The sequence below is a fragment of the Rhodamnia argentea genome, chromosome 8 (genome assembly GCF_020921035.1).
Source record: "Rhodamnia argentea isolate NSW1041297 chromosome 8, ASM2092103v1, whole genome shotgun sequence".
In the NCBI taxonomy this organism is placed as follows: Eukaryota; Viridiplantae; Streptophyta; class Magnoliopsida; order Myrtales; family Myrtaceae; genus Rhodamnia; species Rhodamnia argentea.
In genome coordinates, this window is record NC_063157.1 from 29,422,430 (window position 1) to 29,443,091 (window position 20,662).

Below are 20,662 nucleotides of genomic sequence, written 5' to 3' on the forward strand. Positions count from 1 at the left end.
GAGACTATTAAACATCAAGGCAGAGCATAATGTGTCCGAGAATTGCATCAATTCTTTTGTTGATGTAATGCGGGAAGCAATACCTCACGATAATATCATACTAGGTGATTTTTATGACATGAAGAAGCTAGTTGATGACTTAGGTCTTCCAGTTGTAAGGATTGATGCATGTAGTAAGGGTTGTATGTTATATTGGGGGGATGATGAAAATGACGAATCTTGCAAATTCTATGACTAACCGAGGTACAAGATTAGCAAGAGGCAGGGTCGTAATCAGAAGCGTAGATCATACAAGCAATTGTTTTATCCGCCCTTAATCCCCATATTGCAAAGGCTTTATGCATCTCAAGCCGGTGCTAAATACTTGACTTGGCATGCAAATCATGAAACCGAGAAGGGTCTAATGTGCCATCCTTCAAATGCAGAGGCATGGAAATGTTTTGATAGAACATACCTTGAGTTTATGATAGAGCCTCGAAACATCGGGTTAGGTCTCTATGCTGATGGATTTGCCCCATTTGAAAAATCAAGAAAAAGTTATTCATGTTGGCCAGTTATCTTAACTCCATACAATCTGCCATCCGGTATGTGCATAAAGACACCTTATATGTTTTTTACATTATCATGTTTGGCTCGCAAAATCCGAAAAAATTGATAGATGTTTATATGCAACCATTGATTGCGAAGTTACAACAGCTATGTGATGAAGGTGTTCTTACGTATGATGTTTCTCTTGATCAAACATTTGTAATGAAGGTTGCACTTCTTTGGACGATAAATGACTTTATAGCTTATAGGATGCTATCTGGATGGAGTACCGCTGGGATCTTAGGATGTCCGATATGTATGGAAAGATCAAAGTCATCCAGATTAAAACACGGTAAGAAGGCTAGCTATTTTGACTGTCACAGACAATTTTTGCTGAGAAATCATACATTCCGAATGAATAAAAAAGTGTTTATCAAAAATAGGATTGAAAGAACACCCCCACCATTAAGGTTGATCGATGATCAAATTTGGGAGCGAGTGCATGACTTCCCGACTATTATTGAAAACCCCTATGGCAAGACTATTGTGTACGAAAGCGCACATACGTGGACTAAGCACAGTATATTTTGGGATCTACCATATTGGAAGACCCATCTTATTTGTCATAATCTTGACTTCATACACGTGGAAAAAAATGTTTTCGATAATGTCATCAATCTTGCGATGGATGTCACTGGAAAAATGAAAGACAACTTGAATGCGAGAAAAGATATGAGAGTTATTTGTGATTGACCAACACTAGATGTGGATGCAAGCAGCAAGAGACCAAAACCAAAAACAGTTTACACATTGGACAGAGAGCGGAGACGGGTTGTTTGTCAATAGTTGAAATCTGTGCGATTTCTTGATGGACCCGCTTCGAACCTCGGGAGATGTGTTGATTTGAATGAATGTAAGTTGACAGGTCCGAAGAGCCACGATTGCTACATATTTATGAAAAGACTAATTCCAATAGCTTTCAAGGAACTTCTACCAAACTTTGTATAGAGCGTTATTACAGAGTTAAGTAATTTTTTTCATGATATTTGCTCAACGATGTTAAAAACATCACACATAGAGAAGCTAGAGGGAGATATTCCAATCATTCTTTGCAACTTAGAAAGGATATTCCCTTTATCGTTCTTTGATTCAATGGAGCATATCTTAGTTCACTTGCCTTATGAGGCCAAAGTTGCAAGTCCCGTCCAATTTCACTGGATGTATCTATTTGAAAGGTAAAATATTTTTTTTAATAAGTTTGAAATTACTTTATTATTTATTATGTTCTTACGAACTTTTTCCTATTACAACTAGGTTCTTTTATCATTTGAAGAGAAAAGCAAATAACAAGGTATGTGTTGAAGTTTCAATTTGTAATGCATATATTGTGGAAAAAGTGACAACATTTGCATCATACTATTTTGAGCCACACGTGCATTGCAAGAGGCGGAGAGCAGGAAGAAATGATGAGAGGCTCATTGATCCCAATTGCAAATCATTCTCTATTTTCAATTATCTTGGTCAACCAAGCGGTGCATGTAAGTTTCGTTACTTAATAGATAAAGAATGGCGAGCATCCCATACATATATTTTGATGAACTGTCCCGAAGTAGGGTTATACTTCGAGTAAGTGTACTTCTGCAAATATATTTATTGTGTGTCAAACATTTGCTAATATATAAATGGTATTTGTTAATAGGATTTTTCAAACTTCAATGTATGGACTACCACCAAATGAGTTTGACCGTTTGTGCGATGAACAATTTGCAACATGGTTCAAAATATATGTAAGTTGTCTATGGACGAAAAGCAAGTTATTAATGTTTTATAAATCATTAATTAAAAAATATTTTTGACTTTGCGTATGTGACTTCCGATTCATAGCAATCATGATCAAGTCGAAGAGCAAGAATTGCTAAACCATCTGTCATGGGGTCCACAAAGAAGGGTACGAACTTGGCCAGCATATTTCATAAATGGGTACAATTTTCACACTTGAGAGTACGGAATAGGAAAAGCCACAATGACTAGTAGTGTGTGTGTTCGATTATCCAATGGTGGCAATGCGAAAGATAATTTTCATGGCTTGTTGGATGAAATCATAGAGATAGAGTACCCCGGACCATCAATGCGGGTTATGTTATTTAAGTGCATGTAGCTCGACCTCGTCGGAGGAATGAAGGTGCATATGAAGTTTAATTTGGTTGAAGTAAATCACAAAAAAATGTATATGAAATATGAATCATTTGTCTTAGCACAACAAGCAATTCAAGTATATTATCCATCATATCCTAGTTTGAAACGCGACCAAGCTGATTGGGGGGCTGTATGTAAAACCAAAGCACAAAGGAAAATTGAGGCACACTGGAAGGATATATCGTATCAACAAGAGGAAGTTTGTAACACGGTTGAAGTTGAGAAATATAACGTTCCGATTTTACGAGATCCATGTGGAGCAGTGATAGATGTGGATCCAACTGAAATTCGTAAATCAAATGTATATGGTGATGAAGAATCTAATTTTGCGAGAGAGGATGAAGATGATGCTCATGAAGAAGATCAAGATCAAGAAGAAGACGAAAGTCAAGATGAAGATGATGATGAAGACGAAGATTAGACCTTTTGACACTTTTAACTAATTATGTGTACTTGTTACTATTACTACGACGTTTGTGAATTTAAATGTTATTATTATTATATATTTTTATTGCTTTGATGTGGAAGACAATTGTTATGCATCACCAAAGTTAGCGATGAATATAAAATTCATGGCTAATTTTGCAACCAAAAGCAATTCGTCACAAAATTAAAAAAAAAAAAAAAAAGAATTCGTCGCGGGAATAGCGATGAAAAGAGGGCGTGCGTCTCAACATTAGCGACGAACCATATTTTTTGTCTGTAATTTGGCTTATAAATTGGCGACGAAAAAATGGTTCGTCGCTAATTAGTGACGAACATATAAATTCGTCGCTAATCGTCTACATATAAATTAGTGACGAACATAACGTTCGTCGCTAATTAGCCACGAACATATACATTCATCACTAATTTGCGACGAACGTTATTTTTGTCGCTAATTTACTTCATAGAAATTAGCGATGAAAACTATGTTCGTTGCTAAGTCTCGATAAATTAGCGATGAACTAATATGTTCGTCGCTACTTAGCGACGAATAGTGTAATTCGTTGCTAACCATCTACATATAAATTAGCGACGACAATTTTGTTCGTTGCTAATTAGCGACGAATATATTATTTCATCGCTAAACGTCCATTGATAAATTCGCGACGAAAAGCCTATTTGTCGCTACTTTACTTCATAGAAATTAGCGATGAAAACTATGTTCATCGCTAATTACTTTTAAATTAGCAACAAACATTTTGTTCGTCACAAATGTACTTCGTAGAAATTAGTGACGAAAATTTTTTTCGTCGCTAATTAGCGATGAACATCTTAGTTTGTCGCTAAACGTCCACTAATAAAGTAGCGCCGAAAAGCTTGTTCTGCTTTGGCCGTGTGGAGAACAACCCTAATAGCCCGATTGCCTCAACTTGCGTCCCTCTCGCTCAATGCCTCCCACTCGCGGTCTCAGCCCAAGTGTCGACTCTAGCCTCCCTCTCCCACTTTGCTTTGGCCGTGTGCGGAGAGAATACTTCAACAAGTGCTAGGGCTTCAACTTGGAGAGTAGGAGCCGCTGGAACCGATCCGGCAAAACCATCGACAAGCATTCCCGATGAGTCACCCACCAAGCTGGCTATAGCTCCGGTGCTCGCTCCGTCAAAAGTTTTTGTCTTTCGATGGAGTCCTGCGTTGAGGTAAGTCTCCGATCTCCTACTAGTTCTCGCCCTTTTTTGCATTCCATCTTCGAAAATTTCTGAGTATGTGTGTTGATTCCACTACGGTAGCGGGAGTTGGGAGTTGGTGCCAAACGAATGCAAGCCACATTGTCAAGGGAAGATGGGTTTGTCGAGTGGGTACTGTAAGATTGCAGCCAAATATCGAATCCTTACTCCCCCTTGACTTGAAATTTTGATTTGTAGGGAAGGTTTAGTCCGGACCAAATCTGTCCAAGGACAAAGCAAGAACGAGTGCTCCACTGTTTTGGCATCTTGATTGCAAAGAGGGCATGTAGGCCGAGGTAATATGTTTCTCCTGAATAGGTTGTCTATGGTCGAGATTGCATTTTGGCATAAACCGGTTAGGAATATTCTGATTTTGGGTGGGATATCTAAATGCCAAATACTTTTCCCTAACTTGCGGGGTGTGGTATGATGATGAGGCTTGTCTTGTGAAATTCTGATCTACCGCAGCTCTGTCCATGGTATATGCACTATTCACATTAAACTAACCCGATCTTCTTCCTATCCACACCGGTCCATCGTGTGAAAATTGAGTCTTCAAAGGAATCATTAGTACTTCACTAACCATTTGCTCGTCGAATAGCCGGCACAGGGTCTATTCATCCCATTTATTTTCTTCTTTCGGGATCAAATCGGCCACTTTTGTTTATTCTCCAAACCCTACTCCGGCCTCGGCTCGTCGCCTCAAGGTATCACCCTCCTCTGCTCCCCCTCCTCTGCTCGCGCCTCTGCTCGAGTTGGATCAAGATAGTATGCCACTTTCTTTTGCGTTGCTTCTGGTAACTCAGATTAAGACTATGAGGGTTTCGGTCAGTGCCTTTCTTTTGCGTTGCTTATAGTAACTCCGATTAAGACCATGTTGGCCACTTTCTTTTGCGTTGCTCTGTTGCTTCCCTAGACATTGACTTGTAGTTGAATTCTTCACATGATATATTTCGGGTTCGGGTCATATGAAGGATGTATACTAGGATTGAATTGAAAGGCTTTGAGTGGAAATTTCTATTTCGGGTTTGGAATGGATGAATTGGTTAGACTAGTTGGGAAATTTCTATTTCGGGTTTGGAATGGATGAATCTGTTGGACTAGTTGCGATGATGCTAAAAGTAGGATAGATTGGCACTTATGGTGTGAGATGGTATAGATTGGTAGCTGGTGCTTGTGTGTGTTAAAGGAGTGTAGATGTTGGAGGAGTAATGTGGATATTTATGTGCAGCAAAAGTTCTACCTGTGCAAAGGAAGCCATTGAAGCATAGAGATTACGAAGTGGACCTCAAATCTCGCTTAGGAAAAACCTAGGTGAGTTTTAACTCTTGGCATTATGCTTTATATGGTATTGGTTATATTATTTAGATGGAACTTACGATTAACTTTCAATATGATTTCCTTATCAAAGACAACCATTGATTCTTTCGATTTCTCAAGTTTCTCACGTGCACTCCGAACTAAAATGATAAGCTTCGTAATGTACGTCATTACATGTGTCTATTTTTGTTGATATTTGTCTAACATTTCTATTTGTCAGTATTATAGACGTGGAGGTCACATGCGTGGTGCATTTTCACAAGGAAAGCGAGCGGCCCCTTCACATTCGCCTTCCCCTTCCTCGTCCTCATCCCCGTCCCAGTAATCTTCCCCTTCCCTTTCATCTCACCCTCCACCACTACATGTTAACCCTCCATCTGCCTCGGTTCCACCTTCTCTAGTGGCACAATCGAATGATCGGGAGAGCTTAGCTGCATAAGATAGCCGACGTGTGATATGCCCACAGGGAGACTCGTAAGTACTTCAATTTTTTAAGTAAATGTAATATTTAGGGTATCGTTTCGGTGGTAAATATGGATGTGAACTGAATTGTCCTTGTTTGCAGATTTGAAGATGCTACGGATGTCGTGCGGGAACTTAATAAAATAACGAATAACTATTGAAGAGGCCCGTGGATTAGCAGCGTGCCGGAAGAAGTAAAAGAGTTGTGGTGCAACGAGTTCAAGGTAAGTTTTCTATTTCAATTTTCTCAAAAACTAAGTTCGATGTTATAAGCCAGCTGTTTTTCTATTGATTACAAGTGGAAATTCAGTGGGATGAATCGCAAGAGCATGAAATTAAAAGAATATTTAAGAAAAAAGCTAGTGATCACATCCGCAATGTGATGAATAAAGCAAAGACAAAAAAGGTGAAGCCATACTTTATTACTGGTGAAGATTGGACTAAAATGAACATAACTTGGGAAGGTGAAAAAATGAAGCAAAGGAGTGAACAAAATGCCAAGAATCGAGCTTCCAGTTCTAGAGAAGGGTCTTCTTCGTCCGCAACATATGCTAGGGGTTCTATCAACATTGGGGAGCATAGGAAAAGATTGGTAAGTTTGTTAAACATGTTGTAAGTTAATTTAATTCAATTACTCATTTATGTTTCAATTTTGTTGGCACATGATTTGGGGACCGAACCGACGTATCCAGCTACATTCAAACGCATTTTTCAAAAGAAAGATAAGACGTGGGTTGGCGACCAAGCAAAATCTGTTAAGGTATGTGAGGTTATACTTTTAACTTTATGGAAACTAGAATGAAAACCATGAATGCTTGCAATATTTATGGCAGTTACATATATGAATTTATTTTATTTTCATATCTATTTTGTTGATGAAAGAAAAATATGACAAGCTCTTAATGAGTGTGGTTAGTGGCGGTGATGATGGGGCTGCGTCTAAGCCAAAGGCCGACAATACGACAATATGGGTGAGGGAACTTGTCAAGGGAATTGGTTGCAAAGGATGGTGGAAGTTCATCCTCCAATGCGGCTGCTTCAAGGAGGAGACGACTCAATGAGGAAACAGCACAACAAGTGAGCCGACCGACACTTTTGCTTGCAGAGAAGGATGAACAAATGAAACGGCAAAAGAACAATTGTCACAGAATGATGACCAAATCAGATCTCTGCATGCTCAAATGGCAATGGTCTTGCAAACCCTCAACATAAATTCAGCTCAAGTTCCTCCTGTACCTCCAGCTAATCAAATAGATCATGGGCATGACGAGGAGCGATGCAATGATGATGACATTGATGCTAAGGATCTTCTCCTTGATTTAATTCCATAAACATCATGTTTGCCGACATCATAGTTCTTTTTTGTTTGGCAGTCAGGTTAGAACAGTTTTTGCAGCTGTCTATAGCTTTATTGATTTTTATTAGTAATGTTTTGGAAGGCTTACTACCTTTGGTGATAATCCTCTATCTCAACTATATGTAGTACGATAACTTTCAAGCTCCCTCATTGTTTCTTTTCATGCACCTTCAAAGTTTACAAATATATATTGCCTGAGTCATTGGAAAAACCATTAGTCTGCCAATTAAAGTTTTTTCCTATTTTCCCAGATAATCTATAATTGTTTTTATCTCAAGACCTTTTATCGACAGACTATTTGGTGATTGGAATAATCAGTTTAAGAGATATGGTAAATTAGCTTTTAACAAGAGCATAAGAAACTGCTTTGGTCATTGGAATTGATCACTGAGTTTTTCATGGCTGTTCTACTTTATCTTCTTTGTTCTACCATTCTCACATAAGTGATATGCATGAAGTAAGTCTCCTGCGTTGAATGAATTTCCTACTTACCAGGGAAAGGGAATACGCGTGTTGTTTATGTACTTTATGTTCCTATCTCTCTATTTTATACAATGTTTTTGTTGTAGTTTTGCTCCAGAATTAGTGGGACTGCTGGCCGAGCTGAATGATGCAGTTGAAGAGCTTGAAAGTAGAATCAACGTGCTTCTAAGCAAGGTACTTATCGTCTGTCAAAGAAGCACGTGCTAACAGATGACTGGTTCTTTGAATCTCTCGAGTGTGGAATGATTACACTCAAGATTTCTTCAAGTTTTATTCGCAGAAATTTATTTCTCTACACCGATCACTTTGAAGGTCCCTAGGAAGTATCTCACTAAAGGGGATGAATTGTAGTTATCCAATATATTTTGTTAATGCTTTTGGTAGAATAGTATGGTGTCTCACTTTGAAGTTTTCTTTGCTTTGGTCTTTAATGTTTTTGATTGTATGACCTGTATTCCTATGACGTTTCAAGTCCACTCTGCTCGTATACGGCATTTTTTGGAAAAAGTACACTAGAAGTGCCATAACTTTTGTACGGCATTCACTTGAGTGCCATAACTTTCAAAACATTCACTTAAGTGCCATAACTTTTAAAAATCGGTCATTGGAGTGCCATGTTGACGTGTTAGCCGGAAAAGCTGATGTGGCAGCCGGAAAAGTTACTGTAGACACCGGAAAAATTACTGTAGCACGCCAAAAAAGTTACCGTGGCACGCTGGAAAGCCGACGTGGCACGCCCGAAAAGTTACTGTAGTACTCAAGTGAACGATTTTGCTCCGACGTAGCACTCAAGTGAATGATTTTTAAAAGTTATGGCACTTAAGTGAACGTTTTGAAAATTTTGGCACTCAAGTGAACGCCATATACAAGTTATGGCACTTCTAGTGTACTTTTCCCGCATTTTTTCTTTATTAGTTGCTGCCTCCCCGTTTGTGTTGAATGTGGAATTTGCAGCTCATATTTTCTTGTTGTTGGACATGTGTCTTCTATTCTATAAGGTTAAAAATAGGGAAAGTACAATGAAAGGAGGATCATTCTAGTTGGAAGTGAAGCAGATTCTGCTGCTGGCCTATTGGCAACCAGTTCGTGATCATCCTGTTATACCTCGTCTTGTGGAGATCAAGAGCTTATTGGAGAAGGTATTTAAAGAAGCTATATGTTGTACATTTCTATTGGTGATCTTATCTATAAATCTGCGCATGTATGTTGCGTGGCATGCCGATGAATATCATTGTTAACTTTTAGCCTACTTGTTAATTCCTGTCAGAAATCACTCTTGGGCACGATAGGCAAACTCACAATACTCTGAATGGTGTCATTGCTCCTGTCATAGTGATGATTATGGTAAATATGCTGCTCAAGGATTGTGTGGACTTGCTTTTTAGCCTGTTTCGAAACTTCTCAACAGCTGTAATGATATTGTGATTTAAGTTGTTGACATCGTTTTTTTCATTTAAGTCCTTTTCCACCTTTAGTGGCCATTACTGTTTCATTTTTTCTGGCTTGTATTTTGCAAATTTATCATTGTTGATATTGTACCTCAGGTTTCGTTCTTTTGTGCACAGCTACTTATTTGGTTGCATGCATTGAATCGCAGATTAGCCTATATATGCATAGTCGGAGAGACTGTGCTCGCTTAATTTTGTGCTTGCTAAAGGATGCAACTGCTCATGTTATATGCTCTTGATGCAGATGCAGAGGCTAGTGATCTAACTTACTCATGGCTATCTCAAGCCATGCACAAGAATCTGTTAGTGCAGAATTTGGAGGTATTATGTTCGCTGTCCCGATCTGAAGCATCCCTTTTCCATTCATAGAGAGATCCAATGACTTGCTTTCTCTAAATTGAGTGATCATTGGTCAGGGTTCACACCTCTATTTTGACAAGTGCCAATCACATGGTAAATATGTAGTTTTCTTTGCTTTTTTTCCTGAGATATCTCTTGTCATATGTGCAGATTTCTAGCAGAAGAGGAATTGGAGTTGACAAGGTATTTCTTTTTAGCCAGTTTCATTTTTTTTAATTTTCTTATGTTCATTGATTTGCTAAATGATGTTGTAGTTGTCTCTGTTAGTATGTAGGGCTGTTTTGTTCAGTCTATTCTGATAGTTGAAAATATTTACTAAAACCTACATTGATTTTGACATTTCCATTTAGTGACGACTAATGAACCATTTAATCGAGCTGTATAAGCCATTTACTTATGGTGTCTTCCTTTCCATTATGTTGGAGTCAACTTTAACCGGCATCTTCTTTTTCTTTACCTTTTCTGTTTCCTTTTTCCACGGAATCAAGTTGAAAGACTTCGACAGAAACTAGCTGCTGGGGATATCTCTTGAAGATTGGCTGTGGAGTTATAAGTACCAAGTTAACATGGAGTAACCAAAGGGTAATGTAAAGATATATTGTATCAGTTGGCATTTGCTTTGGGTTAAAATGTTATAAGTTATTTTGTATGCTTCAATTAATTTCATCATGTGCAATCATGAAAGTGTTCTCCATTACTTTCGGGATTTCTATTAGGAAAATCTAATACTGTATCATTTTCCTGATCTCCTATTGATGATATAGATGTAAAGATATACTGTATCGGTCGGTATTTACTTTTGATTAAGATGTTACAATTTCTTCTTTTGGTGCCTATAACATCTGTCCTTGAATATTTACGTTTTATTACTTGCTTACTCAATGGTAAATATAAATTCTAGAAATTAATTTTTCTTTTAGTTAGATTTAAAATCGAAAAATGAAAAAATTATCTTACCATGCGATCATCACAAATTATAAAATCGTCCCGTGCCTGGTTATCCCATGCTTGGTCGTCGCAAATTTTGTGGCTAAATCCGTCATCCGTTTTTTCGTCGCAAAATTCATCGCTAAAGAATAAACAAAAATTCTTTGCCAAAAAAAATTATGATGTCGCTAATTTCAGCCACTTCGTTGCTATTTTCATCACAAATCACTTTAGCCACGAAACTTTTCGTCGCAAATGCCAAACATTCGTCGCTAAATCTTTGAACAGCAATGTGGCATTAGCGACGAAATTGGTAGCAAAACATAATTACCAACGAAAATAATTCGTCGCAAACGTCGTCGCCAAACTTTGTGACGAACAAGTTCGTCACTACTTTGCTACGGAAAACTGTTCGTCGCAAAGCTATAATTTGCTACGGAAAAACCTTCGTCGCAAAGTTCATCGCTAATTTGCCACAAAACCTTTACGTCGCTAAATTTTTTATCGCTAATTTGCTACGGAAAATAATTCGTCAATAAATTTGCGACGAAGAACTTTTTTGTGTTAATTTGCCACGCATGTATTCCGTCGGAAAGTGCTTTGCTAATTTGCGATGAACAATTTCGTCGCTAATTTGCGATGGATATTTTTTCATCACAAATTTCATCGCAAAGGTGACGAATGGTCAATGTTTCGTCGCTAAATTTTGCAACACCGTATTAGCCACAAATGTTTTTTCGTCGCAAAATCAATTAGCGACGAATTTTGCCAAAATTTACGTCGCAAATTTCAAGGCTAAAACCTTGTTTTTTTGTAGTGAATTAAAATAATTAGTCAATGGGAAATTATTTCAGTATCATAACAATTTATATCTAGACATTTTCGTAGATGATGAAAATTATTACTTTTGTAAGCGATACAAGCGATCATCTTTAGGAAAATATTTTCGAAATTATTAATTTTTCGCAAAACAAATGGAGTCTACGTATACATATTCCATAACGTTTCCCTTCAAATAAATAAAAAAATTTCTTCACTCAGTCACTTTAAATGGACATTTTCTTCTATCTTACACTCCGTGATAGCAAAAATCCGTAAATGAATAAGAACAGCGACATGTCTGTTGGTAAAATGTATGGACAACTTAGTTGTTTTTGTTCGAGCCATAGCAAACAGCCATTCATTCACTCTCCATTTTACGCGTCCCCGGGCCATATTTTCAGGAACAAAATGACATTATCTATATCCAGCGAGCTGTTTTTGTTCCAATTTAGATGGTTGTTCTTTAACATAAATATCACATCGAACGTTTCAATACAGCGAGAGATGAAATTAGATCAATTGAAAGTTTAAGGAAGTTATTGCACATTGAACAAAATTTGAGAAACCTCATTAAACAATAGTCGATTTAGGAATGACATTGAGCATTAGATAGAAGATCGGAGACAGATTAATGTCATCACCGCTTTAACCGCTTAACAAATCGGGTTGAAAGATTGAATTTAACGGGACTATTTTGCCTTTGCACTTTTAACATGTATGAAATCACCCCACATAAATCTCAAGCCTTATCAATGGACAAAATTAAGTACCCTCCTGCCATTATAAATGATCTGTCATTAAATTCATCTGAATGACAAGTTAAGATCAAAAGATGGAAAAAAAGATAATTAAATTCATGAACTCAGCAACTCTTCTTTCCCTTTTTATTTTCTCACTTTTCATATCTTAACTTTATCACGTTATTTGATAAACTCTTTCACAATTGATTAGGCATGCGACATGTATTATGCATCGTATACTTGTACAGGCAGGTGCGAATATGGTGATCTTGCGCTTTAATGGATTCTAGTCCACATAAGCAAAAGATACAATACTAAAAAAAGCTCAATATCAAGTGTATATAATTTAGCATGCGGAATACACTGTCAAGGGAGAAGCTCCTCTCCCTATCCCCTTCTCCACAAATGAACAACGTGTAAGACAGTCATAACATTTAGTGCATCATAACCAAGTGATTACATCAGTGTCCTTCGACGATCGAACGGCAACGCTTCCATGCGGCCTTGCTTTTCTGCAAGATCTCCAATTCGCGCGACGCAAACTTACCGGTGCTGAGCAGAGTCAGAATGAGCTCGGAGTGACAAGGATGACCGAACTTCAGCAGGACACCGCAGCAAGAGTCGGTGATCTCAGGGCCCTTGTGAAAGATGTTCCGAAAGATCTCTATCCCGCATTCTTCGGTCATGTTCTTGATACATAGCTCGAGGGAGCTGTCGTAGCCCGGCGCTGTTTGAGGAATATGTTCGGCAGATCCCAGCTCGAACAGGGCAAAGCACGCAAGAAGAAGCGCAGAAAAGGCAATGGTGAATTTGGCCATGTTTTTTTTTTTTTTTTACGAATGCTGTATCTTCCTTTTCTTTATTTGGTTTCTATTTGAAGGATGTGCTTGATGGGAGATATGCGGGTGCTTTTATAATGGTGTCAAGGAGTGGTTATTGATGCTTCATAACAACTCTTCAAGTAATTACTAGGCTTCGACCAAAAAAAAAAATTAATTACTAGGCGGATAGCAAGTTACAAATTCTGGCCTTCAATAATTCTTGCGAGTTCATCATTGTTCATGATCATTAGTCCGGTTGAAATCTTCAAGTTACCTCATTAATTAAACCATAATGGCATTCTTACTTTCGCCACATACACAAGTCGACAAAATAGAATGCACTTACAAACAAAATCATGTCGTCAGACTCACCATTTCTCGTGGTATTGGCATTCAAGGTGTTAGGATAAAATTCTGCTAGCATGTCAAACATGTGTCTTGTAATCTCCCGTTGAATTTGAGCACAACAACCTAGAGAGTAGCGAATAGATTGCTTTATAGAGGTAGAGCAATTCTAGCTTGTAACGATCCTAATGGGACACGATCAGCACATCACTTGAGCATCTATAAAATGGTGCTCCACAAATAATGACTACACTTGTTCTTCACGGTCTATCCTTTGGCCCTTCCAATTGGTATTGACGACGCTGGTTCTACTCAGTACTTCACCTTTTTTTTGTTCATCCAAATCTTCAGGAACTTCCCCATTCTGCTACTTTTTCACCCTCTACTCGGGTCCATCCAACTTTCAAACGCCTTTTGCGCATAATAGATTGTTCACCCTTTATAGAGGCAGCGCAATCCTAGCTTCTTACAAACTTATTAGGACTTGATCCGCATATTGTGCATCTATCAAATGATGTTCCATCAATAATGCACACATCAGTAACCTTTGATTACTTTGCCATCTTCAAAACGTTGTAGCAAATTTTCCCAACAACAATATCTCTCGAAACTTTCAACTGATTCAATTAGAACCTTAACATGTCATTGTTTTCTCGTTTTACAATGGAGTACCTAATTTTGTGCTTTTTTCAATTAAGTACCTCAACTATTCAAATGTGGATCAGTGTGAAGCCTCTGTTGCAATCAAGAAAAAATACCAATGTGGACGACAACGACAGAACATAGCTATTATTTGTCCACATTAGCATCAGTTATGCCTCTTGAGAAGATGTCACTTCACTGAAGACATGTTAAATTATTAAAATTCGTCCAAACTGGCACTCTCAATCCCTCTCCTCTCATCGCCTGACACTGAAATGAACATGGCATAGTTTTTGCCTTTGTAGAACCGACACGAAAGGCAACATGCGACATGACATGATGCGCTGACACATTATTTCTCAAAAAATAGAGAATTCTGTGACACATTCAGACACGTTTTATATTAAATATATATTTTAAAATTTTGAATTTTATGATTATTTCAATTAAATTGATTTAATTCAAATTCATAAATTAACAAATAAAAAAAAGAGCTTAAAATAAATTTATATTAGAAATGGGATAAATTTTAGCCTTGTTAACTCTGACCAAAAATGAGAAAAATCAACATAAGATCCAAAAAAAAATAAAGATTGAGTAAATAAATATTTTTCTCTTCGGCTGCTTCGTGCGTTGCAGCTCACATCACATGACGGGACGATGTCTTCTTCTGTTTGCACCATTTTAACTATATCGCAAAATCCTGTCGTCTTCCTTACTTTCTCTCTCTATAATCTCCATCATCTCCCTCCCTCCGAGCACAGATTTCTTCCTGGCTAGATCACAGTCGACGTTTCCGATTGAAGATAAGGTAGTACGATCACCAGAACCAAATCTCAGGTAACGATCGAACGCATCCTCCAGCCCTTTTCAACTTTGATCCTCTCCCTCAAATTTCGCCGATTTTATCTCGACAAAGTCACTTCTTTTCACGCGGCGGCATCTGGCCCTGCTGCGCCATCACCGTCTTCGCAACGCCTACCTCGCCTCCTCCAACCTCACATGCTGCCTCCCCCCGCCACCTCCCTCGCCAACGTCCTCCACTACCGTGTGTTCCTCCAGCTCCTCTCCTCCTCCGATCTCCACCAGATCCCCCTCCGAACACACGTGTCACTAGTGTTAACCGCGTGTCGAAATTCGGATGCGCATTGACCGCGTGTCTAGAAGTGTTCGTATTTGTCCGACCCATGTCGGAAACCGACACGCGAAAATTTGCTTTGGAGGAGTGTCCGTGTTACATAGATTTTTCCTGAGGAAGAGAGTCATGCCACTAAATGTGCCTAACTTTTGCCAAGTAAGTGAGCTAGGTCTTGGACCAACAAAAAAAAAAAAAGTTAGCTACGTCACCAAAAAAAAAAAAACAGTGAGATAGTTGAGGTTAGAGGTGTGCAAACGGATCGGGTTTATTCAAAATTCAGATCAGATCGGATCACCTAAAAAATAGGTCCGAATATCGGTTCTCATTCAAACCGGTCCGGGAATCGATTCTAAATTCTAGGAACTGGTTGGAACTAGGCTGGTTCTCGATTCCAAGTACCTAGCCGATTGATTTTTAGCTACTGTTATAAAAAAAAAAACTCTAATCTTGCTCGCCTCACCTTCTTTATTTTTGGTGGATTGTAATTTCTACTGCTCATATCATGAATTGTTGCTTTTGACGAATAGTGAGTTTTATTATTCATCTTTTACTTTAAATCGTTTCATTGCTACTCATATTATTTTACTAAAAAATAAAATAAAAATAAAGAAAAATAGGTTCTCGGGTAGATCCTAGAACTGGACCGAAAAAACAAGATAGGTTTCAAAATAAGTTTCGGGACAAACAACGTAGGTTCCAAGTTTCAAAAATTTGGAATCGCTTATAATAGGGTCGGTTTTAGGATCTAGATTCAGAACCTATCCACCCGACTCATGCTCACCCCTAGGTGAGGTGTGCAAGCAAAATCACATGGTATGGTGATTTATTTATGAAAGAAATTCAAATAAGGGTCTGAAGTGACTTCTTTTTTTCAAATAAGAGACTGAAGTAAACCTTATTTTATAAAGGGTTGAAGTGCTCAAATTATTTCAAAAAGGCGTCGACCAAAGGGCATTTTGATTTTTTACTTTCTTTTGCATTTTTTCCTTTCTTCTGATTTTCCCCTTACCTTTCTTTTTCTTTTCTTTTCTTTTCTTTTCCGCATTCTTTTCCCCTCCCCTCCGGCAAGTCTTTTCTCGTCCCCCCCCCGACCATCGCCAAGCTCAGGCTCGAGCGGCCCTTGCCTTGAATGGTGTCGGACGACACTTGCCCGGGCTAGCATCGAGACGGTCACCCTCGATCGACCTTGGATGCCCCCAGGAACTGGAGATCCGTCCCGACCAATACAGATAACGGTCGGCATACCCTGTTCACGCAGATCCAAGTTCGACCTCGATCGATCTTGCACGAGTTACATTAATCTCACAATTTGCTGATTATCTATTTTTTTTTTCTTTTTTGAGAGGTGCAAAAAGGTTGTTGAGGTGCAGGAAGAGCTGCAGGCTCAGGTGGACAAACTACCTCAGACCAGGAATCAAGAGGGGTAGCTTCTCCCACCCCATGAAGGAGGTATGATCATTCATCTCCAAGCCTTGTTGAGTAACAAGTAGATAACTTTTTTAGCCTTGAATCGCCCCGAAACGTTCTCGATCAATCCGATCTTTTCGACAATAATCGCATACACCCGACTTTTTCTTTTCCGTTTTTAGATCGTGGATCCCCGAAGAAAGACAAGAAAAACACCAATCGACCCTCCGCCTACCTCTCCCCAAGGCGAGGATCACCCTCGCCGACCAAGCATAACCCAAGCGAGGGTAACTGTTACCAGACGCTAGCCCGGGTGAGGATCGCCTAATGCCGGTCAAGGCGAGGGCCGCCCGAGCCCGGCAATGGCCGGAAGGGGGAGGGGAAAACAAGAAGGGAAAAAAAAAGGAAAAAAAAGTAAAGGGAATACCGAGAAAAAAGAAAGGAAAATGCAAAAAAAAAAAAAAAAAGTCAAAGACCAAAATACCCTTCGATCAGTCCCTTCTTTGAAACTATTTCGGAACTTCGGGCTCTTATTTGAAACAAGATCTACTTAATGGCCGTATTGAGAAAATGAAGACATTCCGTGCTCTTTTTTGGAATTTTTTTTCTTTTAAAATGGAGACCACATATTGAGTCAAATTTGAAAAGTCGAGGTACTTGATTGAACAAAAAAAAATTGTTTTAGGTACTCGGTTGTAAGACCTGCAAAATTTCAGGTATTTGCGCTATCATTGTACGTTAAAATGTTTACCATCATTTTCTCGAGGGAAAATTTCAAAAAAAGGCTCGAAGTGTCTTCATTTTTTTAAGTAAGGGTCTGAAGTGTCCTCATTGTCTCAAATAAGGACCTAAAATAGATATTATTTTAAATAAGGGCTTGAAGTGACCTTATCAGTCTCAAAAAATGGCTTGAGTCAACGATTCTTGGTGGCATTTTAGTCATTTAATAAATTTTTATTATTAATTTTCTCTTTTTGAATTTTTCAATAGAAAACGTAGGCGGAAGGGGGCTGCCCTCCCGCCCGTGGCTACCACCCTAACATCGGTGGGGCTGCAATTCTGGCCGGCGGGGTTGCCGGCTCCTCGGCGAGGGCCGGCGGGATCACCAAGTAGAGGCGAGGGGCGGTTGTCGTCCCGACCCTCTCCCAATCTGGGTGAGGGTCGCCGGCTCTCGCCTAGGTCCGGGGGTGCTGTCCTCGGCCAATCCGGGATAACGGCGACCGACCCTCGACCCTTGCTTCGGGGCCCTCTCCTCGCCGAGGTGAGGGCCTGCCGCCCCTCGCCTCCGCTCGGCGGGGCGGAGGCATCGACGACCCTACCAACCAGAGCCGTTGCCCCACCGATGTTGGGATGGCGGCCATAAGCAAGAGGGCAACCCCCACTCGCCTGTGTTTTTCTTCTTCTTTTCTTTTTTTTCAATTTTTAAAATTTTTAATTTAATTTAACTAAAAATTAGGTTAAAAGTGTATTTTGACAAAAATACCCCTGATTCGTTGGAATTTTTAGCCGGTCGACAAGGTGATGTCCTTATTTGAAACGGTCATAGCCACTTCAGGCCTTTATTTGAAACTATGAGGGCACTTCAAACCTTTATTCGAAATAAGAACCACTTCGGACTCTTATTTGAAAAAATGAAGGTACTTGGGGCCCTTATTTGAAATTTTCCCTTTTACTGATGTTCGGTGCTAACAATATTCATTAAGGACACCAATTTAGTAAAACTACCATAGAATTAGAGAGAATTATACATGTGGATTTCATATGCTCAAAAAAGCACTCATATTACAGAAAGAGCATGTGGTCCTTCTCCACTACTACATTTATCTCGTGAAAAATAAATTATTTGAAAAAAAAATTCCTAAAGACAATAAATTGTATCAAGTTAAATAATGATTAAAAGGAAATATTTTCAATATTGATAACAATTTGTCTAAATATTTTCATGGATGATGAAAATATTCTTCGTTTATTGACTTTTGCAACCAATACAAACGATAATTTCGAACAATATTTTATTATTAATTTTTCGTGAAAGTCTACGTATACGTTTCCCGTATGTTTCCCTTCAAATAAAAAACTTTACTTCACTCAATCACTTTAAATGGACATTTTCATATAGCAAAAATTCGTAAAAGAATAAGAACAGTAACATATCTGCTCGTAAAAAAATTATATGGAGAACTTTCTAAAGCCTTATTTTGAGTCGCATCTTTTTGCCTAGTATAAAGTGGGGACATATTTCATTAGGGAGGCAAATAGGGGTTTGGAAAGTTTTCAAGTCAAGACCTCCTGCTCTGATACCATGTTAGAAAGTCCAATCAAAAGCTTAAACTGATAAATGAAGGGAAAACACGTGAATATAAAGAGCATATACAACCCATTCTCAAACGATGTGGGACAACAACTTCAACAATAATGACATTATTAATATCCAGCGAGTTGTTTTTGTTCTGATTTAGAAGGTTGTTCTTCAACGCGTTTCAATATAGAGGGAGACAAAATTAGATTAATTGAAAGTTCAAAAAAGATATTGCACATTGAACGAAACTTCAGAAACCTAATTGAAAATGATGGAGCATTTAGGGATAACATTGGGTATTGCATAGAAGATCAGAGACCAATAGTGTCAATATCGCTTTAACGGTTTGACAAATCGTGTTGAAAGGTTGAACTTAGCTTGACAATTTTGGCCTTTGCACTTAAATCACCCCAGATAAATCTCAAGCCTCATAAATAATAAAATTTAGTACACTTTTGCCATTATAAAGGATCAGTCATTAATTCATTTGAATGACAAGTTTAGATTTTAAAAAAATTAAATTCATGAACTCAGCAACTCTTCTTTTCCCTTTTTATTTTCTGACTAATCCTATGTTAACTTTTTTCCACGTTATCTGATGAACTCCTTCATAATTGATATAACATACGATCTGTATTACATATTGTATACTTATTACGCAGGCGTGCTCGAATATGGTAATCATGCGCTTTAATAAGTTCCTCTCCCTATCACCATCTCCACAAAAGAATAATGTGTACGACAGTCATAACATTTAATGCATCATAAACAAATGATTATATATATCAGTGTCCTTCGACTATCGAACGGCAACGCTTCCATGCGGCCGTGCTTTTCTGCAAGATCTTCACTTCGCGAGAAGCGAATTTGCCGGTGCTGAGCGCGGCCAAAACGAGCTCGGAATGACAAGGATGACTAAACTTCAGCAGGACACCGCAACAAGAGTCGGTGATCTCAGGGCCCTTGTGAAAGATGTTCTGAAAGATCTCGATCCCGCATTCTTCAGTCATGTTCTTGATACATTGCTCGAGGGAGCTGTCGTAACCCGGCGCAGGTTGAGGGATATGTTCGGCAGATCCCAGCTCGAACAGGGCAAAGCACGCAAGAAGAAGCGCAGAAAAGGCAATGGTGGATTTGGCCATGTTCTTTTTTTTTTTTTCCTCGAATGCTGTATCTCACTTTTCTTTATTTGGTTTCTATTTGAAGGATGTGTTTGATAGGAGACATACGGGTGCTTTTATAATGGTGTCAAGGAGCGGTTATTGATGCTTCATAACAACTCTTCATTAATTTAGGCGTTTAATGATTCTTGTGCGCTCATCATTGTTCACGGTCATTAGTTTGATCCAGATCTTCAATTTTAACGTTTTTATTGCATACACATGTCAAGAAAAAACATCAAGTACTAAACAAATTCATGACTTGAAAAGTTAATTAAGATTGTTATCTCCGTACGCGTAAATAGCACGTGCCAAAATATGAGTATCATTTCAGGTGCGTTGCTTAAGGGAGTAACTCCATGAAAAACACAAGTCGGTACACATATGATAAATTTATTCCAAACTAATTATTTGACTACCAAAAATTCCAAACTAGTATACCTGTGAGAAATTTACTCTCATTTAATTTTCGTTAAATGTTATAGTCAAATTATTAAGTTGGATGACAAGTGGCGGTTGACGGGTGTATCAATTTGAGTTTTTTACCCTTCGTTTATCACA

General features: G+C 38.5%; 2 protein-coding genes and 1 long non-coding RNA gene across 3 annotated transcripts; 1 reads left to right on the forward strand and 2 right to left on the reverse strand.

Moving 5' to 3' along the window:
* The first annotated feature begins 5,867 nt into the window (after positions 1 to 5,867).
* On the forward strand, positions 5,868 to 8,661 carry LOC125316246. Its single transcript, XR_007199553.1, has 3 exons — positions 5,868 to 6,168; positions 6,256 to 6,334; positions 8,652 to 8,661. It is a non-coding gene; the product is annotated as an uncharacterized LOC125316246 (long non-coding RNA).
* A 4,089-nt stretch (positions 8,662 to 12,750) lies between these two features.
* LOC115754099 (protein DOWN-REGULATED IN DIF1 11-like) lies at positions 12,751 to 13,107 on the reverse strand. Its single transcript, XM_030693028.1, has one exon. It carries the CDS (start codon positions 13,105 to 13,107, stop codon positions 12,751 to 12,753), a length of 357 nt encoding a protein of 118 aa, XP_030548888.1.
* A 6,619-nt stretch (positions 13,108 to 19,726) lies between these two features.
* On the reverse strand, positions 19,727 to 20,083 carry LOC115754100. Its single transcript, XM_030693029.1, has one exon. The coding sequence runs from the start codon at positions 20,081 to 20,083 to the stop codon at positions 19,727 to 19,729; it is 357 nt and encodes a 118-aa protein (XP_030548889.1).
* Positions 20,084 to 20,662: the final 579 nt, after the last annotated feature.